General features: G+C 48.4%; 1 protein-coding gene across 1 annotated transcript in view; it reads right to left on the reverse strand.

Moving 5' to 3' along the window:
- Window positions 1-2,285: 2,285 nt before the first annotated feature.
- Window positions 2,286-17,144, reverse strand: part of LOC113965770 (sodium- and chloride-dependent GABA transporter 1-like) — a 35,669-nt gene continuing 20,810 nt past the window's right edge. The window contains exons 5-13 of the mRNA XM_027679613.1: window positions 16,452-16,586; window positions 16,128-16,231; window positions 15,695-15,819; window positions 14,784-14,896; window positions 9,536-9,667; window positions 8,711-8,813; window positions 8,203-8,303; window positions 7,251-7,418; window positions 2,286-4,667 (exon numbers count right to left, since the gene is read on the reverse strand). Coding sequence (XP_027535414.1) covers window positions 4,563-4,667; window positions 7,251-7,418; window positions 8,203-8,303; window positions 8,711-8,813; window positions 9,536-9,667; window positions 14,784-14,896; window positions 15,695-15,819; window positions 16,128-16,231; window positions 16,452-16,586 — 1,086 coding nt within the window. The 3' untranslated portion in view covers window positions 2,286-4,562. The remainder of the gene's footprint in view (window positions 4,668-7,250; window positions 7,419-8,202; window positions 8,304-8,710; window positions 8,814-9,535; window positions 9,668-14,783; window positions 14,897-15,694; window positions 15,820-16,127; window positions 16,232-16,451; window positions 16,587-17,144) is intronic.

Raw genomic sequence — 17,144 nt, forward strand, 5'->3', positions numbered from 1 at the left:
CTTGGTGGTGCAGACCCCCTCCCCATTTGGCCATCACCAAATGCAACCAGGATCCTCCAATCCCGAGAGACTCCCCCTGGGAGAGATGAGGGATAAGGACAAGTTGCTCATCCAGAATGACACCTGCTTTAAGGGCACCCCCTGATGCTCAGCACAACTGTGCTCAACACATCATTTAACAGAGCTGTGGAGAGACTACAGTCTACACGGTGGTCAGCTGGCCGAAGCCTTACAGTGCAGCCTGACATGGCATCAGGATCATGTCACAGACATTGCACACGTGTTTTACAACCAGCTGCCAGCTGCCAGCTCTTGGAGCACATCTGGGAGAATGGCAGCAGGAAGAGCTCCCCTCTCTCAGGGGAGAGGATCGCATCTGGATCTCCAGGGGAAGCAGCACGTGAGCAGCAATGAAACAATCCTGCCTTCCCATGGCCCACCTCAGCCCCCACTGCAGCAGAGGGGCAGTGGCATTTATTTTGTATTTTGCAGCCCTCAGGAAAAAGAGGATTTCAGAGGGATTTGAGCACAGCTCCCTAAATAGCTCCTTAGAATTAAGAGGTTTCACAGAGGATTATTTCAAGCAGCTGCCCGTGGTGGGAGGGAGAGGCTGGCAGGTGCTGGGGAGGTGAGGAGGCAAACAAAATGCAGGAATTCTCTATATGAGCACAGGGGAGCAAAGTTGCCATTTGAACCACAGCAAAGGGGAGAGGGGAGCATCCCACCTCCTGGCTATGTATACATCCTCTCTTCTGGGTGAGTCTAAAGGAGTGAGGAGCAGAGGGGTGGTCAGCAGAAGTGACACGCCGTGGGAACAGCACAAAAGCAGTTCTTACAGAGGAGTCACTGGCATGGAGCAATCAGTATCCAAAGCCTGGTGTCAAAAAAGACAACGTGCAGATATGGCTGCTTTGCTGGACCTGGCCATAGTGGCATTTCAGAGGTGTGGGATGAGCTCAAGGGGAGCCATCACCATCCCTGACCTCTCACTAGATGGGAAACCTGTCTGTGAGGGAGGTGGGAAGGCTCTTCTAGCACTAAGGATGAGATGAGTTTGAAATGCTGGAGAAGGGGATCAGTTAACCAGAGCTTGACTAAGGACAGATTCCTATCTGCAAAGTTACACATGCCAAACTTCACAGATCCAAGGATTCATGGTGGAAATAAAATCGTGCAAAACCAGGAAAGGCCACAAAATCTTTCAGAACAGGCACAGCTCTGTGGACTGATGGAATGTGGGTCACAATGTCTTTCTAGTAATACTGAGAGATAGCATTGCTTGGCACAGCGCTTTCTGGTGAAAAGAGGAGGAAAAGGTAGCTGGAACTTCATTACAATTTTGATATTGGGGTAGAAATTGCTTCTTAGGGACTGGATGGTGCAAAAAGGTGAGCTCCTCCATAGGGTTCTGAACTCCAGTTTTCAATGGGCAGAAGGGTCGAGCATGCACACAGTGACCAGCTGAGCCACAGGCACACAGGAATGAGTAACAAGGCTGGAATGAGAGCACATGAGAGAAACAGGGAAGAGAGGCTGGTGTTAACAGAAAGAGATAGAAATGAGGAAAGAACAGAAAGGAGAAGAGAAAGGAGGGAGAGCTGTAATTTTACAGTAGTGGAACTGAAAAAGCAGGAAGAAGCAAGATTATTTCCACTGGATGGATGATAGTGGGGAAGAAGTGAGAAAAGAAAACAAAACAGAGAAGTGCAAGAGGGAGAGCAAAGGAGAAGGTCCCAGGCAGAAAACTGAACAAATGGTTAAATCTCAACAAATATTGTTATTATGAGCAGTCCATGCACAGCGCAGCCCCTCCTGCTACACCTGGAATGATGTGCCACAGGCAAGACCACAAGTGAGAGATGCTGGGGCTAAAATCCTAGCAAACAGGAACTGCGGGGTTAGAGATTTTCTCAACCACCAGGAAAAGGAGTTCGTTTTCTTGACCCTTCCTTCTCCACTCCCTCAGAGGAACAACCTTTGAACAGCTCTGACAGCAATTAAGCTCTTTGGCTAAGTGTTTAAAAAATTACCCCTGACACTGATTTTGTTCTGCCTCAGACCTGAGCTGCCCCAATGAAGTTGGAAAAAAACAAGATCTTCCGTGATTTCAAGGCCTCTCTCAAGAACTGACTCCTCTGTCCATCACCTGCCTATGCAACCCTCAGTCTGCATTTGAGGGGAGGGAGGTTATGTGACCTGAATGTACAGGCAAAAGTAGGTGTCTAGTAAAGGTCGTTACTGCAAAGATCAGAGGTTTAACATTTATTTTCAACACAGATGTCCCTCTGCTTATAAAGAGTGGTTTCCTTTATTGCCCCGGTTCATAAAAGTAGGTGAAATTGGAATAGAAATTTTCAGCTGTACTAGCGCAGACAAATAAGGGACAAGGAAAGATGACATGACTGTGACGGGCTGAGATTAATTGTGACGAGCTATGATTGCAGCTCTCAGTGTTTGCTTTCGGCTTTACGAGATCAAACCTGTAAATTCAGTGTTTCCTCATGTCTGTTTAACAGCTGTGATTGTTTTGACGCAAACACCCGACTGATCAGACGTGGAACAGGGCGTGATCCCAGCTCGGGGTGTTGGAGACCACAAAACACACACTGAAGGCCTGGCAGCCACAGCCACTAAGAGCCACGTGTACAAACAAAAATGGGTTACACATCTGAAACAACATTAATTGAGATGCATTGGCAAGTTGGCAGGGGACCCACCCCCAAAGATGACTGACTTCAGCTTTAACCAGAAAACTTCTTTCCTCCTCCTGTTACTGATCCTCAGGCTGGAGGACCGGCAGAAGAGCAGGTTGGCCCCGTGCACTGGCAGGTGCCAGGGGCAGGCAGCACAGGGCCAACATGCAGCATTTTGCAGCTGCTGTTGGAGTGCAGGACAACTGTGCAAAAGCTCATCACTCAGTTGGTGCCTGAGGTGGGACCTCGAGGGGACTGCACTGTGTCACTTATGAGACCAGACCCTTTGGTAGGAAGTGTGGGTGGACATACCTTTTCTTGGATGCTCATTGATGAGTTTGTTGATTCTGAGCTGAACCTGAAGTGTGAGCAGTGCCAGTGCTGTGTTATGGGTGGGGAGAGACTAATCTGCACTGTCACACCACGTGTGCACATGTGTGGTGGGTGCTCTTCAAATGCTCTGAGTACACAGTTATCCCTGCATGGGGTCATTGGGCAGCTGGCACAAATGGGAACATCACTGTCACATCTACACATGGTGCTACGATGAGACACTTCATTTCACAAGGTTTTATAACCAAGAAATATGTTGCTGCTTTAGAACTGCTCTGAAATACTTCCCAGCCTTCTCTGTGGTGTTACCCTCCTCCAGCATCATCTACACCAGCTCACTGTCTCCTGTGGTGTGTGTTGGGAGTTGGGATGTGCCAATGCCAGCAGCAGGCTGTACAGATACTTCCCAAAGGTCAACAGCACTGGTTCACAGGGGTGAGTTTAAGCATGGGGGCTACATCCTACCAAGTGCCTCAGAAGCTCCTGGGATTTAGGTGTTGCCACTTCACAGAAAAGGTGTAAACTAAACCATCCATGGGCACTATGCTGCACCTTATTATTTCCCACCCAGGGATGCAGCCAGGGTGGGTGTTTGGCAGGAACTACCTTTTTCCAGTTGGTGGGAGATTGGCTGGGGGGAGTGCTGGAAAATCTCTCTATCACATGGTGGACCTCTTGCCTCTGCACAAAGCTGGTTGTAGCAGAGAGTGGTCATGTAGGAGATTCGGACAGCCTCTAGCAAAGAGCCCTTCACTTACCCTTGTAACTGCATTTTAGGGTGAGGGACTAGCTACTACACAGAGCTGCAGAGGGCAGGATGCTCCAGAAGAGAAAGGCTGCCTGCTCTGCAGGGCTTTGACTCACAGGGCCAGCCCCAATGGATGCAGGGAACACAGCTGGAGACTGTGCAGGGCTGACACCTGGCACCTGTGAGCAGCACACATTGTCCTTAAGCCCTTCTCCAGTTTTGGGGTGGTGTCCTACAGCTACCAGCATGCTGGACTCCTCACTAGAATCCCTCATTCTGCACTAGTATCCTTTGTTCTGCACGTCCTCTCCAGTTATTTGTTAGTGTTGGTTTATGCTCCATAAATCAACAGCCACCTGTGATTTGAACCCAACGTCAGCAAGATCTGTGGGGTGAAAGCACAGCTGTGTGCGAGGGGATGCTCTGCAGAGTTTCACACGGAAAGGCAAGAAAAGCAAAGAAGTGGACAACAGTCAGTCTAAGCTCTCTAGAGACATCACCTCTGCTCGGGAGGAGGAAGGCATGGGCACCGGCTGCTCCTCCCTGAGAGCCTGGACCAGGATGTTGCAGGATGAAGACGGTCACTGCACAACACCCCAGTGACAGCTTGTTCAGGGCCTTGGTTAAGCCAGGCCAGGAGGGACACAAGCAGGTTCCTCCGCCAGGTCCTCTCTTCAACAAGTGAAAGCCATCATGGAGCCAGGGACATGAAGCTGTGCCGGAGGAGCTCGAGGGACAGTGTGGAGCGAGCAGCTACGGGACAGGGTGAGGATGTTCAGGTTTTCCTCCTAGACGGTGGCATCTGAGATCCTCCCATTCAAGGACGTCTTTGGCTGGAGGCCGTTGTTCTGCACGTGCACCTCTGCTTTGGGCTGTGTCATCTGCTGCAAACGCTGCCCAGGGATAAAGGGAGAAAGTGTCAGCCAGGGTTTGGGGGCGGCGGCAGTGGGATAACCGGGGCATGGCAGCAGCTGAGGGTTGGGACACCTCACCCCAAGCCTCAGAAGTGACCCTAGTTACAGGGTGAGGGGATGGCGCACGCAGCAGAAGTGGCTCCCCCAGCACCACTCATTGAATCCAAAAACCTCTGCAAGTCACCTTTGCTTTGGTGCCACACACAGCACAGCAGCTCCTCCTTTTATGTGAAATATAGGGATCATCCTGATAACACAGGCAAACTGTTACCAGACAAGACCAGCTGCAAGGAGGAACAAGAGAGAGTTGCCCTGTCACAGGCTTCAGAGTAGACCCATTTTCCGACTACTGTTGATTACAAAGCATTACTAAGTAACTACACCAGGGTAACAAGGTTATGGTCTGTGCCTTTAATGTAGATGAGACCATCCCCCTGAACAAACCTTTGCACAGCAGCAACTCCTGTCACCTTGAGCTGACCAAATGAAAAGTGCAGAGTCAAGTAATGTGAAGCAAAGAACCCAGGAAAATATGGAGGGGCAAGTCATTGCTGGAGGCATGTGGACTGAGCATCAGGAGTGATGAAGAACAATGAATCACTTTTACCGGTCAGGGAGAGACTGATGCTGTGCACTGCAGAAGAGAAGCAGGGAGCCTGACCTGAACAGACATCACTAAGACAGGTAGAACCTCTTTTCAGCAAGAGAAACAAGCTCCTACTGAAGTAGCTGTTGCTGGGTGTAGTCCCTGAAATGTTCACTGAGTTGCTTCTACCATTCATGGTCTTTTCTTTTTTCCCTCTCACATGCATGTTCAGTAGAATCAAAATGACTTGTAATCTTTCCTGTCTGTCAAAACCACTTTATTCAGGATTGGCATCTAATTTCCCTCCAGCTCCAGCTCTATTACAAATTAATCCAGGATCTGTGCATATAAGAGGCCAAAAATTCTCTCTGTCTCTCTGATACCAACACACGCACACACAGATTAGCCTACTTTCTTCCTGGTGCCATCTGCTGCTCACTCCTGGGTCTATGAACAATTGAGAGGGGTCTGGGTCTTGTGATGTGTGGGGGCAATGTTAGAGGAAGAGCCAGACAGGGAGGGTACACATCAGCCACTCACGCTGCTTACTGGTACTGCTGGTTTGTACAAGATGCAGAGGGGATGGGTGGAAACGTGCTCATGAGCTGCTCTCCATGCCCTGGGGCAACACAGGAGCCCCCAGTACTTTGGAAGTGCTGGTGTTGCCACTCTTGCTATGTATATAATTAGCACAAGCCCTTTGTCAGAAGGAGTTGAGCTACTCCTGGGAGACCACAGGCCAGCCTGGGCTCCCCCAGATGCCGGGATGTGCTTCCTCCATCTCTAGTATAACGGGACTGAGACTAGGCAAAGGGTTGAACTCATATCTGTACTTTCGGGCTTCTCTTCTCCCCTTTTCCAGCTCATATAATGAGGGAATAAGGAACCCTCTAAATGTCTGAGAAAGGAGCTACTGCTGGAATTGCTGCTGGCCTTCAACCCAAAATCGCCAAAGTGGCTTGACAACACCCTGGCTTGAGTCCTGCAGGAATGCTAAGGTGGATCTCAACACCAATGACAAGTACCTAAACCCACCTTCGGATGAGAGACCAGAACTGAAAGGAGACCTGAGACCCCAGACTCACTCAGTTCCCACATTAGAGCACATCCAAATGGAAGGCTGGCAGGAAGAAAACTCAAACCCTGCAACTTGACCTCAGAGGTAGAGAGCATGAAGTTGACCTAAGCCCAGTAATTCCAGGCAAAACCTTTCTGAGTTGAACATTGTTCAAAATACAGCATCCATGAAGTAAACTCATGGGATTTAGATGGCGTCTGGTTGCTATTGCAGCTGGGCTGGGAAAGCCATAAATGAGCACCCCTGGGGTGACTTCTTACATCTGTAGTTTGCAGCAGACAGCACCAAGCCGGGGACTTTTTGCACAGTGCTCTCAAGACCGAATGTCAACACCGTAAATAAAATCTTAACAGTAAGTACTAGGTATGACATACAGACTCATGATTCACTGCTACATAAAACCCTGCTCAAATTACTAAAGAAAACGTTTTAAACAAGACTAGTGGGTATTGTGGGTCCTGCATAAAAGTCTCCCTTGCTTCTTAACCCCTCAGTCACTCAGTGCACTTTGCAAAGCGCATGGCAAACTACGACTGTGCTTGTCTCTGTTGGTAGCAGGTCCCAGCCCGAGACACTTCAAGATCCATGCTTGGAGGATGCTGATCTCTCTGCTGAGAATTGCCAAGTAACCATGCTCATAGCCGGGGACCGTCAGGAATTTGGATTCCTCTGGGTTATGAAACCTCAAAGATTTCTTCCCAGTCTCTCCCAGGGCTCCAGTCACCTGCACCAAAGGGATATTCCAGGGGCGAGGGCTCCCTTTTTGTGATGGTGACAACACAAATCTCATTGAGGAACAACGGACCGAAGTGTAGACTACCTGAAGGTCTGCCTAAAGGGCCAGCCACAGCCAGACACGCCTACCCTGAGCAGAGAGGAGTGGTAAAGCTGTTCATACCTGCCGGAGAGTCCCCTTTGAGGTGAAGAAAGAGTACAGCATGTATCCTGGAATCAGTACCATGGAGGACAGAGCCATAAGCCAACCAAGGCCTTGTCCCCATGCAGGATAGACGTATTTTCCCAATGTCAGAGGGGTCATTTCCACCACACTGAAGAAGAACACACCCTGGGAAAAGAGCACCAGCCAATGCAGGTGAAGGCATGCAAAATCAGAGTCCATCCATTCTTTCCTTCATTATCCTCTTAGCTCCCAACAGTCTTAGAGCAATCGAACAACTCTTTAAAGTAGTCTAGAGTCTTTCACCCCATCAACTGGTAATCTGAAATAAATTCTCCTTATCCCATGTAGAAAGCTGGAACTGGAATACCCCTGATTTTCTTCTTCACTAGGCTACTTAGACAAGCAGTGCCCCCACATTAGTTCCTAAGCAAGTTAATAGCATCCTCACAGCTGGCCTCAGGAGTCTTCATCTTCCTGTCACTGGCCTTTTCCTGCTATTCCCTGTACTACTTCTACTGGAAGGGCAAGAATCATCAAAGGCCAAATTGCTCTACAGTCAATTATCCTGCATTTGCTGATAGCTTTTGCTCTGACAAGCCTGTCAGGGGCTGAAGCTGGAGCTAGAGTAGCTAAGAGCCTTCACCAGAACCAATAATAGCTTTTTAAAACAGTAAATTTTTTTGCTTATCTTCTGGCATCTCAGAAAGAAGAATGAAGAACTGATGACCTCATTTAGATTAAAACAATCACCTAGAACTTTTCTTATGGGTGATTTCTACCAGGCAGAGTAAAAGAGGCTCCTGTATCACTTTGCCCATCTCAAGTCTGCCTGGGACCACCTTGCACCAGCCCTATACTGGGTGGAGAATATAGTGTTTCCCCTACAGTCCATCCAAACTGAGGGGCCCTTCCTGACCCACACCTGCAGATAGGATGCCCCAGGTCTTACCAGGCAGACAAGAGGTGTGAAGAAGGCCCAACAGATCTTCCACCAGATGCAAGGCTTGTAGCCAATCATTTCTTCGATGTTCCTGTAAAACCTGTTCACACCTACAAGAAAAATGAGCATTGAAAAAAACATCCCATCTCAGCACCATGGTCAACACATCTTCTCATGACACAGCACAGGCCAGTCACAGCAAGAGCCATGAGAGACGCATTTTCTGGAGGGGATGGGGTACTGGGACACAAAACCAAATTCCTGCTAACAGCTGCCATGTTCCTGGTGATCCCTTGAAGGCCCAGAGCGAAGTACCCTAGGCGTCTGTCAGTTTGTGCAGAGGTCTTTGTGATGGGCTGGAGAAGTGAGATGACAGCCTTCCACTCCTGATTTTCTGGGGATATCAGTCTAAGCTATTTTCAGTTGCAAAATTGTCATTGGCTTCACTGTGGGAGGCTTTTGAAACAACTCACCGTGCCCATGGAGGAAACAAAGGAATGAGGTGTTCTGTGCTTACCATAACACCAAGAGATTGAAATGGTCTCAAAGAAGACAAGAAAGAGAAGACACATGCCACTGGCTGAGTAGTAATCAAACAGCTTGAAGACATAAATGCCACCCTGAAGAGACAAAACCAGGGTTAAGGAGTTATAGATTTTGGTCGACAATATCAGCCAGCAGCTTTGATTGCTACTGTCTGTGTCTGTTGGCTTTAATGCTAATTTCCTTGGACAGTAGAGCCAGTGTTGCAATGTTTCTACTGGAGTCTGGTTCCCAGCAGCAAAACTGATGTGCTCTTGCAGACAATTAGCCAATGTTCAGGCATAGCCAAGGGTGAGAAGAAAACCAGTAATTCACTAGGATCTCTTACATTTCTCTGCTTTAGATGGAGTCACTGAATTTAGTCTGCTCTGCCCTTCCCAGGAGTTTTGCCTTGCCTCCTCGTGAACCTTCGGTGCTCCACAAATGGTCTCCAGATCACTCAGCCCTCACCGTCCCTCATGCGAACCTTGGCTTCAGCCCCAGAAGTTCAGGGCCCCAGCAGACTGGTTTTCTTTATGTTATCTTAACCCTTTGCAGCAAGCACTCCCCCAGCTTGAGCTCTGTTGGCTTGAGCCCTTATTGCAAATAGCAAAATACCAAGACAGACTGACAACAGGATAATGGTAAAAAATTATGGAGGCATCCTAAGTAACTTGAGATGTAGCAGTGATGAGTAAACCCTTTTATTCAGCATTAGGAGAAATACTGTCACTTCTTCCAAAGTTTTTGGTATTGCTGTGCTACACCAAAGTGACTAGAAAGGTGTCATGAATGGAGGCACAAGCCCGGCTGTCTGTACCTGGGTGATGTTGGAGAATCCAATGAGATAAGAGATGAAACAGACCACTGCGATGAAGATCTTCTTCCTGGCTCTTAGGAGATGAGGATACTCATCCACCAGGGCTGTAATGAACCCTTCCACCGTGCAGAACTATGAGAAAAGGTATACACCAAGGACATATACATAAGTAGCCTGACATCACTCCCACCCACATTTAATTTCAATGCTGAGAACCTCATTGATTTAAGAACTCTCTGCAGACTCTCACTGAATACAGACAGAGCTAAAAGCATTGAAGTTAAATACTTAAAAATAGCTGAGATAAATCCCTGTCTTTTGCTCCTGTGAAAAACCTCTCCTTTCTTCCAGCAAACTCTCTGGGGCCTCCCCCCCACTGCCCTGCTCCCCCACGCTGCCAGGCTCTGTGTCACAGCTGTGTGTCTGAGACACATGCTGGACCTTGCTTGCTCTTCCCTTCCCATGTATGCTCTTCCCAGCCTATGGGAACACACGAGAGAACACTTGTGCTGTTCAGTGATCTAAAACACTCAATAAGGAGCTGCATTACCCACTGCCCAGTCTCATGTGCGTGTGAATAACTACGACATCTCTGACTACCCGGTCCTTTTTCAAGCACACTACATTAAATGCATGTGGCACATCGAAAGCCCATCCTCACAGCACATCATCTTTCTAGAGATGGAAACACCTGGATGGCTCGGGAAGCACTACACAAGGCACAGTATATGTTGTGTGCATCACAATACATTCCTTGTGTTACCTTCAAATCAGTTTTCCTGCTAGTCCTGCCTTCTGGCGTGAGGACAGTTTGACCATATATATGTGAAGTGCATCCTTTCCTCCTATTTCCTGATAAATTGTGAGATTCACATCTCGCTCCCAGAAACTACAGGTAACATACAGTTCTAAGAGAGCACATCATGCCTCTAGCAGAAATCCTGGGAATTAATGAGAGCAGCAAATTCCTGGCTTCTCTGGTCACTCTGAGCAAATGTAAAAGCACATGCAATGAAAGTGAAAGAGGTTTCATTGCTCTTGGGAGTCAGGGACCTCCCTGTCCCTGGGAAGAAAAAAACCCCCAGAGTGGAGGTGGAGGTATACGGACTAAAAAAAGCAGCAGAGGGCTGGAAAGATGTATGGAAGAATAGCAGGGAGCCTGAGCCATGCCCATAGCTGGGCAGGGATGTTGGAAGAGCTTGCACACTGCTGGCTGCTGGGGCTGGATTCCACGTGGGCCAGAGCAAGGCAAAGGGCGATGTGTCTGCCCAGGGTTTTATATCCTCACGGAAAACCAGTATTGCCAAAGCGTCAAAGCTCAACGGCTTCAGCTTGAATGTTTAATGAGCTAAGCCTTTTATGTTGGACACGAGTACCATTAAAGCATCTTTTGCCGTTCACGCATGGGTTAAGCTGCCTTTATACTCATAGACAGCGAGCTCTTCACCCCATCCCACCTGGCTTGTTGTCTGGAAGAGTCAGGACTGAGCTGGCACCACAGTGTGAAGAGATAGCATGACAAAAAAAACACTGTCTAAAGCTATTCTTTCCACGTGGATGCATACCCAGGCCGGAGCCATGGGCAGGGCCAGGAGATCCGAGACCAGAGAGGGAAATGGATTTGGAGGGGGGTCAGGGTGGTCAGGGGCAGAGGGTGGTGTCCAGCAGAGAAGGAGTGAAGAAAATGATGCCAAATGGGATGGAGTAAAACTGACAGCCCTTTGGTGCAGGAAGGATCACGTCAAGGAAAGCATAGAGGGAAATACAGGGAGATGGGTGATGAGAAACAGAGTTACAAAGTGAGTTGAAATCTCTTTGTCTCCTATCAAAATCAAGCTGCTGTGTAATGGACAAGGTGGTGAAACAAATGGTGGTACACTACTCTTTCTAGCCATAAAACAGGCAACGACCTTCATATCATTTACTGAAAACTGCCTCATGCCAGCCTCAGGTTTCAGAAGGGATGCAGCCTGGAGGAGGCTCATCTTTCCATCCCTGTGGGCTGTGGCTCCCTGGCTGGCCTGGGATCCACTTTTCCAGGCCTACATACCAAACCTTAGCTCCTCACACGAGATAAGTAGGCATTTCATCTGAGTGAAAGCATGCTGCTTTCAGGATTGGTGAGGCTCTGGGCGTTGGGGTGCCTCCTGTCCTTGCCACTTCAGTCTGCTTTCCAAAAAACTCCGCTTTTCCCACCAACTTCCTCCAGATACAATTTTTAGCATATATTCTGTTCTTCCTCATGCCTCACCCCATGATATTGTCTCTTTCCTAAGCATTTTATTGCCATTAACCTAGTTCTTTCGCTCTTTTTCCCCTTCAAGGCTTAATCATTACATAAGGATAATGGATTTGATAACCTGGATTTGGGAGTCAATATAGGTGGCACCTCAGCCTGTAGAAGAGTCCCTCTCCCACCCTCTCCCAGTGTCAAGGGCTTGCTATTCCCTCCTCGGCCACACAGAGCACCCTGACTGGGACCCACGGACGCGTGGGGAGTTTGACCACAGATGTGCAGCCAGAGATCCACGAGCGGTCTCACTGCTGGCAGCTGGAAATCCTCATGAATAACCCGTGAGAGGAGGCCTCACATGGGACAGACGCAGGCTTGCAGTCACAAGGCCTGCAAGCTCCCCTGAGGAATGAATGCCTGACCTGGAAACTGGTAGGTTAAAAGAAAGCATTAGCATATTACACAAGAGGGTCTAGATGCAAGAGTCCGATGGATGAGAGCAGAATGAACATTAAGGCACACCAGAGAGCAGCAAGTGGGGGCACAGGAGGGAGGTGTGTGTCCATCAATGTAGGTCATTCATCCCATTCAAGGACCTGTAGATGAGATGAGCACCCTGGCAGAAAGAGGCTGATGTGACTCGGCCGGACCTACTCCCACCTTCATTAAAGGGCTGGAGCTTGTTGCTGCATCGCAAACACAGATCTCAGCCCGGCCTCCCTTCACTAGCTGGGCTTCTGAGCGTCTCTGCTGTGCCTACAGAGCCGTGCCCTGCCGGTGACAAGGGGCAGCCTCAGCCCAGCAGCCCTGGGGGTGCAGGGTGCAAGAAGTGCCCTATGGCCCCGCTGCGCCTCACGGACTGGGCTGCTGACCCAAATGAAAAATGCCTGCTCCCCATCTGCAAATACCACAAAGGATATGAAATCAGCACATAGCAAAACCATCTTTTTCTTTTTTTTTTCCCCCCTTCTCTTGTTTTTTTTTAGATGAATGCTTCAAAATGCACGTGGAATTGCAGGCATTGTTGCAGCCTGTGTTACTTGTTTTATATGCACAAGCTGCCATGCCTTTGCTGGTGTGTTTGAATGAATCAGAGCTCCAGCATGCAGACAGAAAGCTATTTCACGTGTATTTAGCTGTGCTTTTTAAGAGCTTATTTTCCTTTTGATGCTTCGTTTCTGCCCAGCCTTCTCCTTCAGGCAATGATAGCCCCCCACAGACTGCCCTCTGGGACTGGCTGTCAGAAGGGACATGGAGAATTTCAAGGGGTATTTCAGAAGTAAATGCAGCAAATAAATTCCACAGAATGCTTAGAGGGCTTATTGTCATGCCTTGAACTATTTACCGGCTCTGAGTGAATAATCCATGGAGATAATTTTTTTTTTCTGTAAGTGTAGCTTCTTTCAGAACATTTAGTTCTTATTTGCATTTCTTTTTTGCTAAATAATGTCTGTAGTAATGCAGACATGAGCTTTATAATGTGTTTATGAGAGTGTGCCATCACTGAAAACCAGATTTGGTTGATTAGATTTTCCTGGAAACCAGGTGTGACATTTCAGGAATAGGTCTGAGTCTGATTGTGAACTAGGCTTGGGTTTGTGAACGCTACTTGTAATCCAGGAGAGCATCCATTTTGTACTGGTGCTTTGTGCTGCAAGGGAAGAGCACGTGGGCACAAGGGAGGATGGGACAGGCCAGGTGCAGGCTTTTGCAGGAGCCTTTGATTTTGATGCACTGATTAGGGAGGCACGCTGCAGTTCACTGCTTCCCTGGGTAGCTACTTTTAAGCTGAATTATCAGAAAAAAGTATCACCACTTGTAAAAACACAGAGATAGTGGGTTTTTTTGTTTGTTTTGTGAGGGCTCTGAGGGGGCAGGGTAGAGACCTTTTGCTACATCCAGCTGCTTCCCCCTCAAGTAAGCCTCACCTGATGGCAAAGCTATCCAGGTACCCAGGCACCAGCCTTTCCCAAGGCATGATTCCTTCCTTCTGCCAGAATCTATTCCTGCTCACCTACAAACCAGGGAGCTGCAGCTCTGCTCAGCACCAATGCCAAAACACTGCACCAAACCACTGTCTTCACACTCGGAGGGAGGCCCAGTTCAAACCCTGCATCACTGCTTTTCTCAGCAGAACCTGTCGATGCTGCACCAGAGCACTGGGTCTGGCTGGACACCAGTACCTTGTGCAAAGATTCTGGCTCCTGGGAACATGGAGACCTTCTACCCTAAGCTGTGAAGAAAAGCTGAAGTAATGACATTCTCTTGCCTCACAGGAAATGCAGTTTGGTCAAGGTGACAGAAAATTCCAAGCATCCAAGCTTCTCACAGAACACTGAGAGAGCTGAGATGACCACAGACTACCACCATGCAGGCATGAAATGAAATAGTTCATACTGATTTCCCTTATTTCATGTACCTATATTGGGAGTGGGGGGAGTCATGTCCTACAAGAACAAAGCACTTATTACTTGAAAGAAATCTTTTTTCCCTTTTCCCGTGATGCAAAGTATTTTGGCAGGACTGGTTTCCCACTAGCTCTGCTTAGAACCTGTGAGGTTCAGCTGCCAGGGTGACCCAGCAAGGTGGGGACAGGCTGTGTGCATTCAGCAGCACCGGTACTTGGCCACAGGGTCAAAAATTGGTGTGAATGGAGAAAAGCTTGCCAAAGATCCTCTCCTTCTACAGGGAAGTGGTGGATATCTTATAGGGTTGACTGATTCTGCTGGGCTGCTGGAAGCTGGTCATTGCTCTTATTTTTAATGGGCAGTAGGACAAGGACTGGTGCATTGGGAAGTTGTCAGATCCCATCACACTTGCAGTATATGCCTGTATGAGGGAAGTGCATAAAGGCGATGTCCACATAGGAGGTTTTGTTTCATGAAGCTGCATTTCACCACTAAGAGTTAAAAAACCACCCTGCTCAGCACTGTCCAGAGGTGCAGGAGGGGATACCACCATCATATCTGAAGATATTTTTGTATCTTACCCCATCTTGTGCCTGGGTTGTCTCACCTGACTATCCAGACCCAACATCATCAGCATGGAGAAGAAGAGGACTGACCAGAGAGGGGACAGGGGCAGCTGTGTGACAACCTGTGGGTAGGCGAGGAAAGCCAGTCCAGGGCCTGTGGTAATGAAAAGAGGGGTGAGACCATGTTTATAAAGCATTTGATGGGAAGTCTGAGCTAAGGGCCATAGCTGAACAGAGAGATGACAATCCCAGCCAAGACTTGTGGGTATTGGATGTAGGAGCTAGGAACACCTGAGCTTTTGTCTGTGACACACCAACCCAGTGGAGTGCACAGGGGTAGGATGGGGAGGCAGGAATGACTGGAAAAACAAGTCCTGCAAGCAAGAAGGTCATCAAGTTATTGCAACCAAGTGGAGCTGGAGCATTTGCTACAAAAATAAGAGCTGGTTATAACTTTCCAAGTGCTTTTTTTTTTTCCATCACAAAATGCTGTTTCTTGAGATAAAAGCTTTCTCTGGGAAGACAGCAATTTCAAAATATGTCTTTGCGCAAAAAGACACAGTCCCATCTTGGTTAAAAAATTATTCTGAGATCAATTTCAAGATTGCGCATGAAAAAGGGACTCCAAATTTTCATCATGTCTACTGAAAACATAGGTAGTATCTATTCCCTACAGGAAGGTTTCAGACAGCAAACAGCCTAAATATTTCCTTACAGCAAAATCACATGAAAGTTCAGCACTAAGAGGAGAAGAACACTAAAAGCAGACAGAGATGCCCCTTGCAGCCAGAGTGTGACCAACATCAGACACAGGTGCCTGAGACCCATCTTGGTGGGAGGGTGCTCAAGGAGGACCTGGGTCCCAGTCTGGAAAGGCCTGGGAGCATCCTATGCTCACAGAAAAAATTGCTCTCACAGGTTGCTGTTGCATTTGAACTGGGTTTCTGCTTACCTGAGGAGGCCAGCTCTGAGACTGACTTCTTCGTGATGTGTGACATGAAGCCAATGATGGAGAAAATAACAAATCCAGCAAATACACTTGTAGTGGAGTTTATACAACAGACAATAATGGAGTCTCTGGAAGAGAGAAAGAAGGAAAAGAAACCACCTGCAGGTCCCTACCAAGAGGCCAAGAGCAGAGAGTGGGGTAAATAAAAGACCAAGCCCTGCTGAGAGCAGGTCCATGCCCTGGAGAGGTAGCACAGGTGAGATATGAGATGTCCTGCAGGCAGGGGAGCCCCTCTGTAGAGATCACAGTGTGTCCCCTGGGCTGCATGTTGGCAGTAAGGGGACAGTGGAGGTCAGACACCCCAGACTCACCACGACTCCCTACCTCACCCCGAGCACTCCCCACCATGCAGGAGGCTGGGAAAGAAAAAACCGACCTGTAGACATTGTTGTGGAAAGTGTTGTAGCTCCCCAGAGCAATCAGGGACCCCAGCCCCAGGCCATAAGAGAAGAAGATCTGTGTGGCTGCATCCATCCAGACCTGTGGAGAAAGAACCAGGAGAGGAAGGGACTCCATGCTGCAGGTGCATCTCCTGCAGCAGCTCACTGCAGCTTTGTCTTAGCCTGTGAGGGTCGTGAACTATTGAACGAGGAACTATTGCAGGATTTTTTAAATACTTAAAATACACAAGGGATGTGCCTTTGGAAGACTAATGCAGAGACAACTGGGAGATAGGAGCTTTTGTCACTAGGCTACAAACCTCGGAGTCGGAGAGCTTTCTGAAGTCAGGCGTGAGGTAGAAGAGGATCCCCTCCTTGGCTCCCGGCAGAGTGACTCCACGGAATAAGAGGATGAAAAGCATGAAGTAGGGATAGGTGGCCGAGAAATACACTACCTGAAAAAGACCCCATGGTAGAGAAACTCTCAGCCCACCAGTGCCCAGGAGCTTTCCTGCCCACGGTGTCATTGCATGTGGCATGTCCCCCTGTGAGGGGGACAAGCTCCCCAAGCACAGCCACTTTCAGCAGAATTTCCTTGCATTTGCTGTCTCCCATTCCCATGCTAGTAAGGTTTCTGTCTGAGGTTTCTCCCTGCCAATGATATGCAAGGACACACTAATCATAAAAGTAGCATGCTGAAGTCTGGATGAAATGCCCAAAGACAAGGGAATTGCATGGGGATAAATTTAGTCCACAGAAGTAATCCCTTTAAGTCATCACATCCTTATTTTGCAGAGCTAAAGCTGATGTTTCTCTAGACCTATGCATCAAGCAACAAGAGTTGTCTTGATTTCCACTGCTGCCTTCTCAGCACTATTTCATGGACTCACAAGTACATGACATTCCTCATCACAGTGCCCATACCAGGAATCACCAGGGCTTTGCTGTGGCTGTGTAGCTGTTTGGGAGCCACTGGGGAAGTTAACAGCTTAGGTGACCTACCCCTGAAGCGC

This window comes from Neopelma chrysocephalum, unplaced genomic scaffold (genome assembly GCF_003984885.1).
Source record: "Neopelma chrysocephalum unplaced genomic scaffold, ASM398488v2 Primary Assembly neopelma1_59, whole genome shotgun sequence".
Lineage (NCBI taxonomy): Eukaryota > Metazoa > Chordata > Aves > Passeriformes > Pipridae > Neopelma > Neopelma chrysocephalum.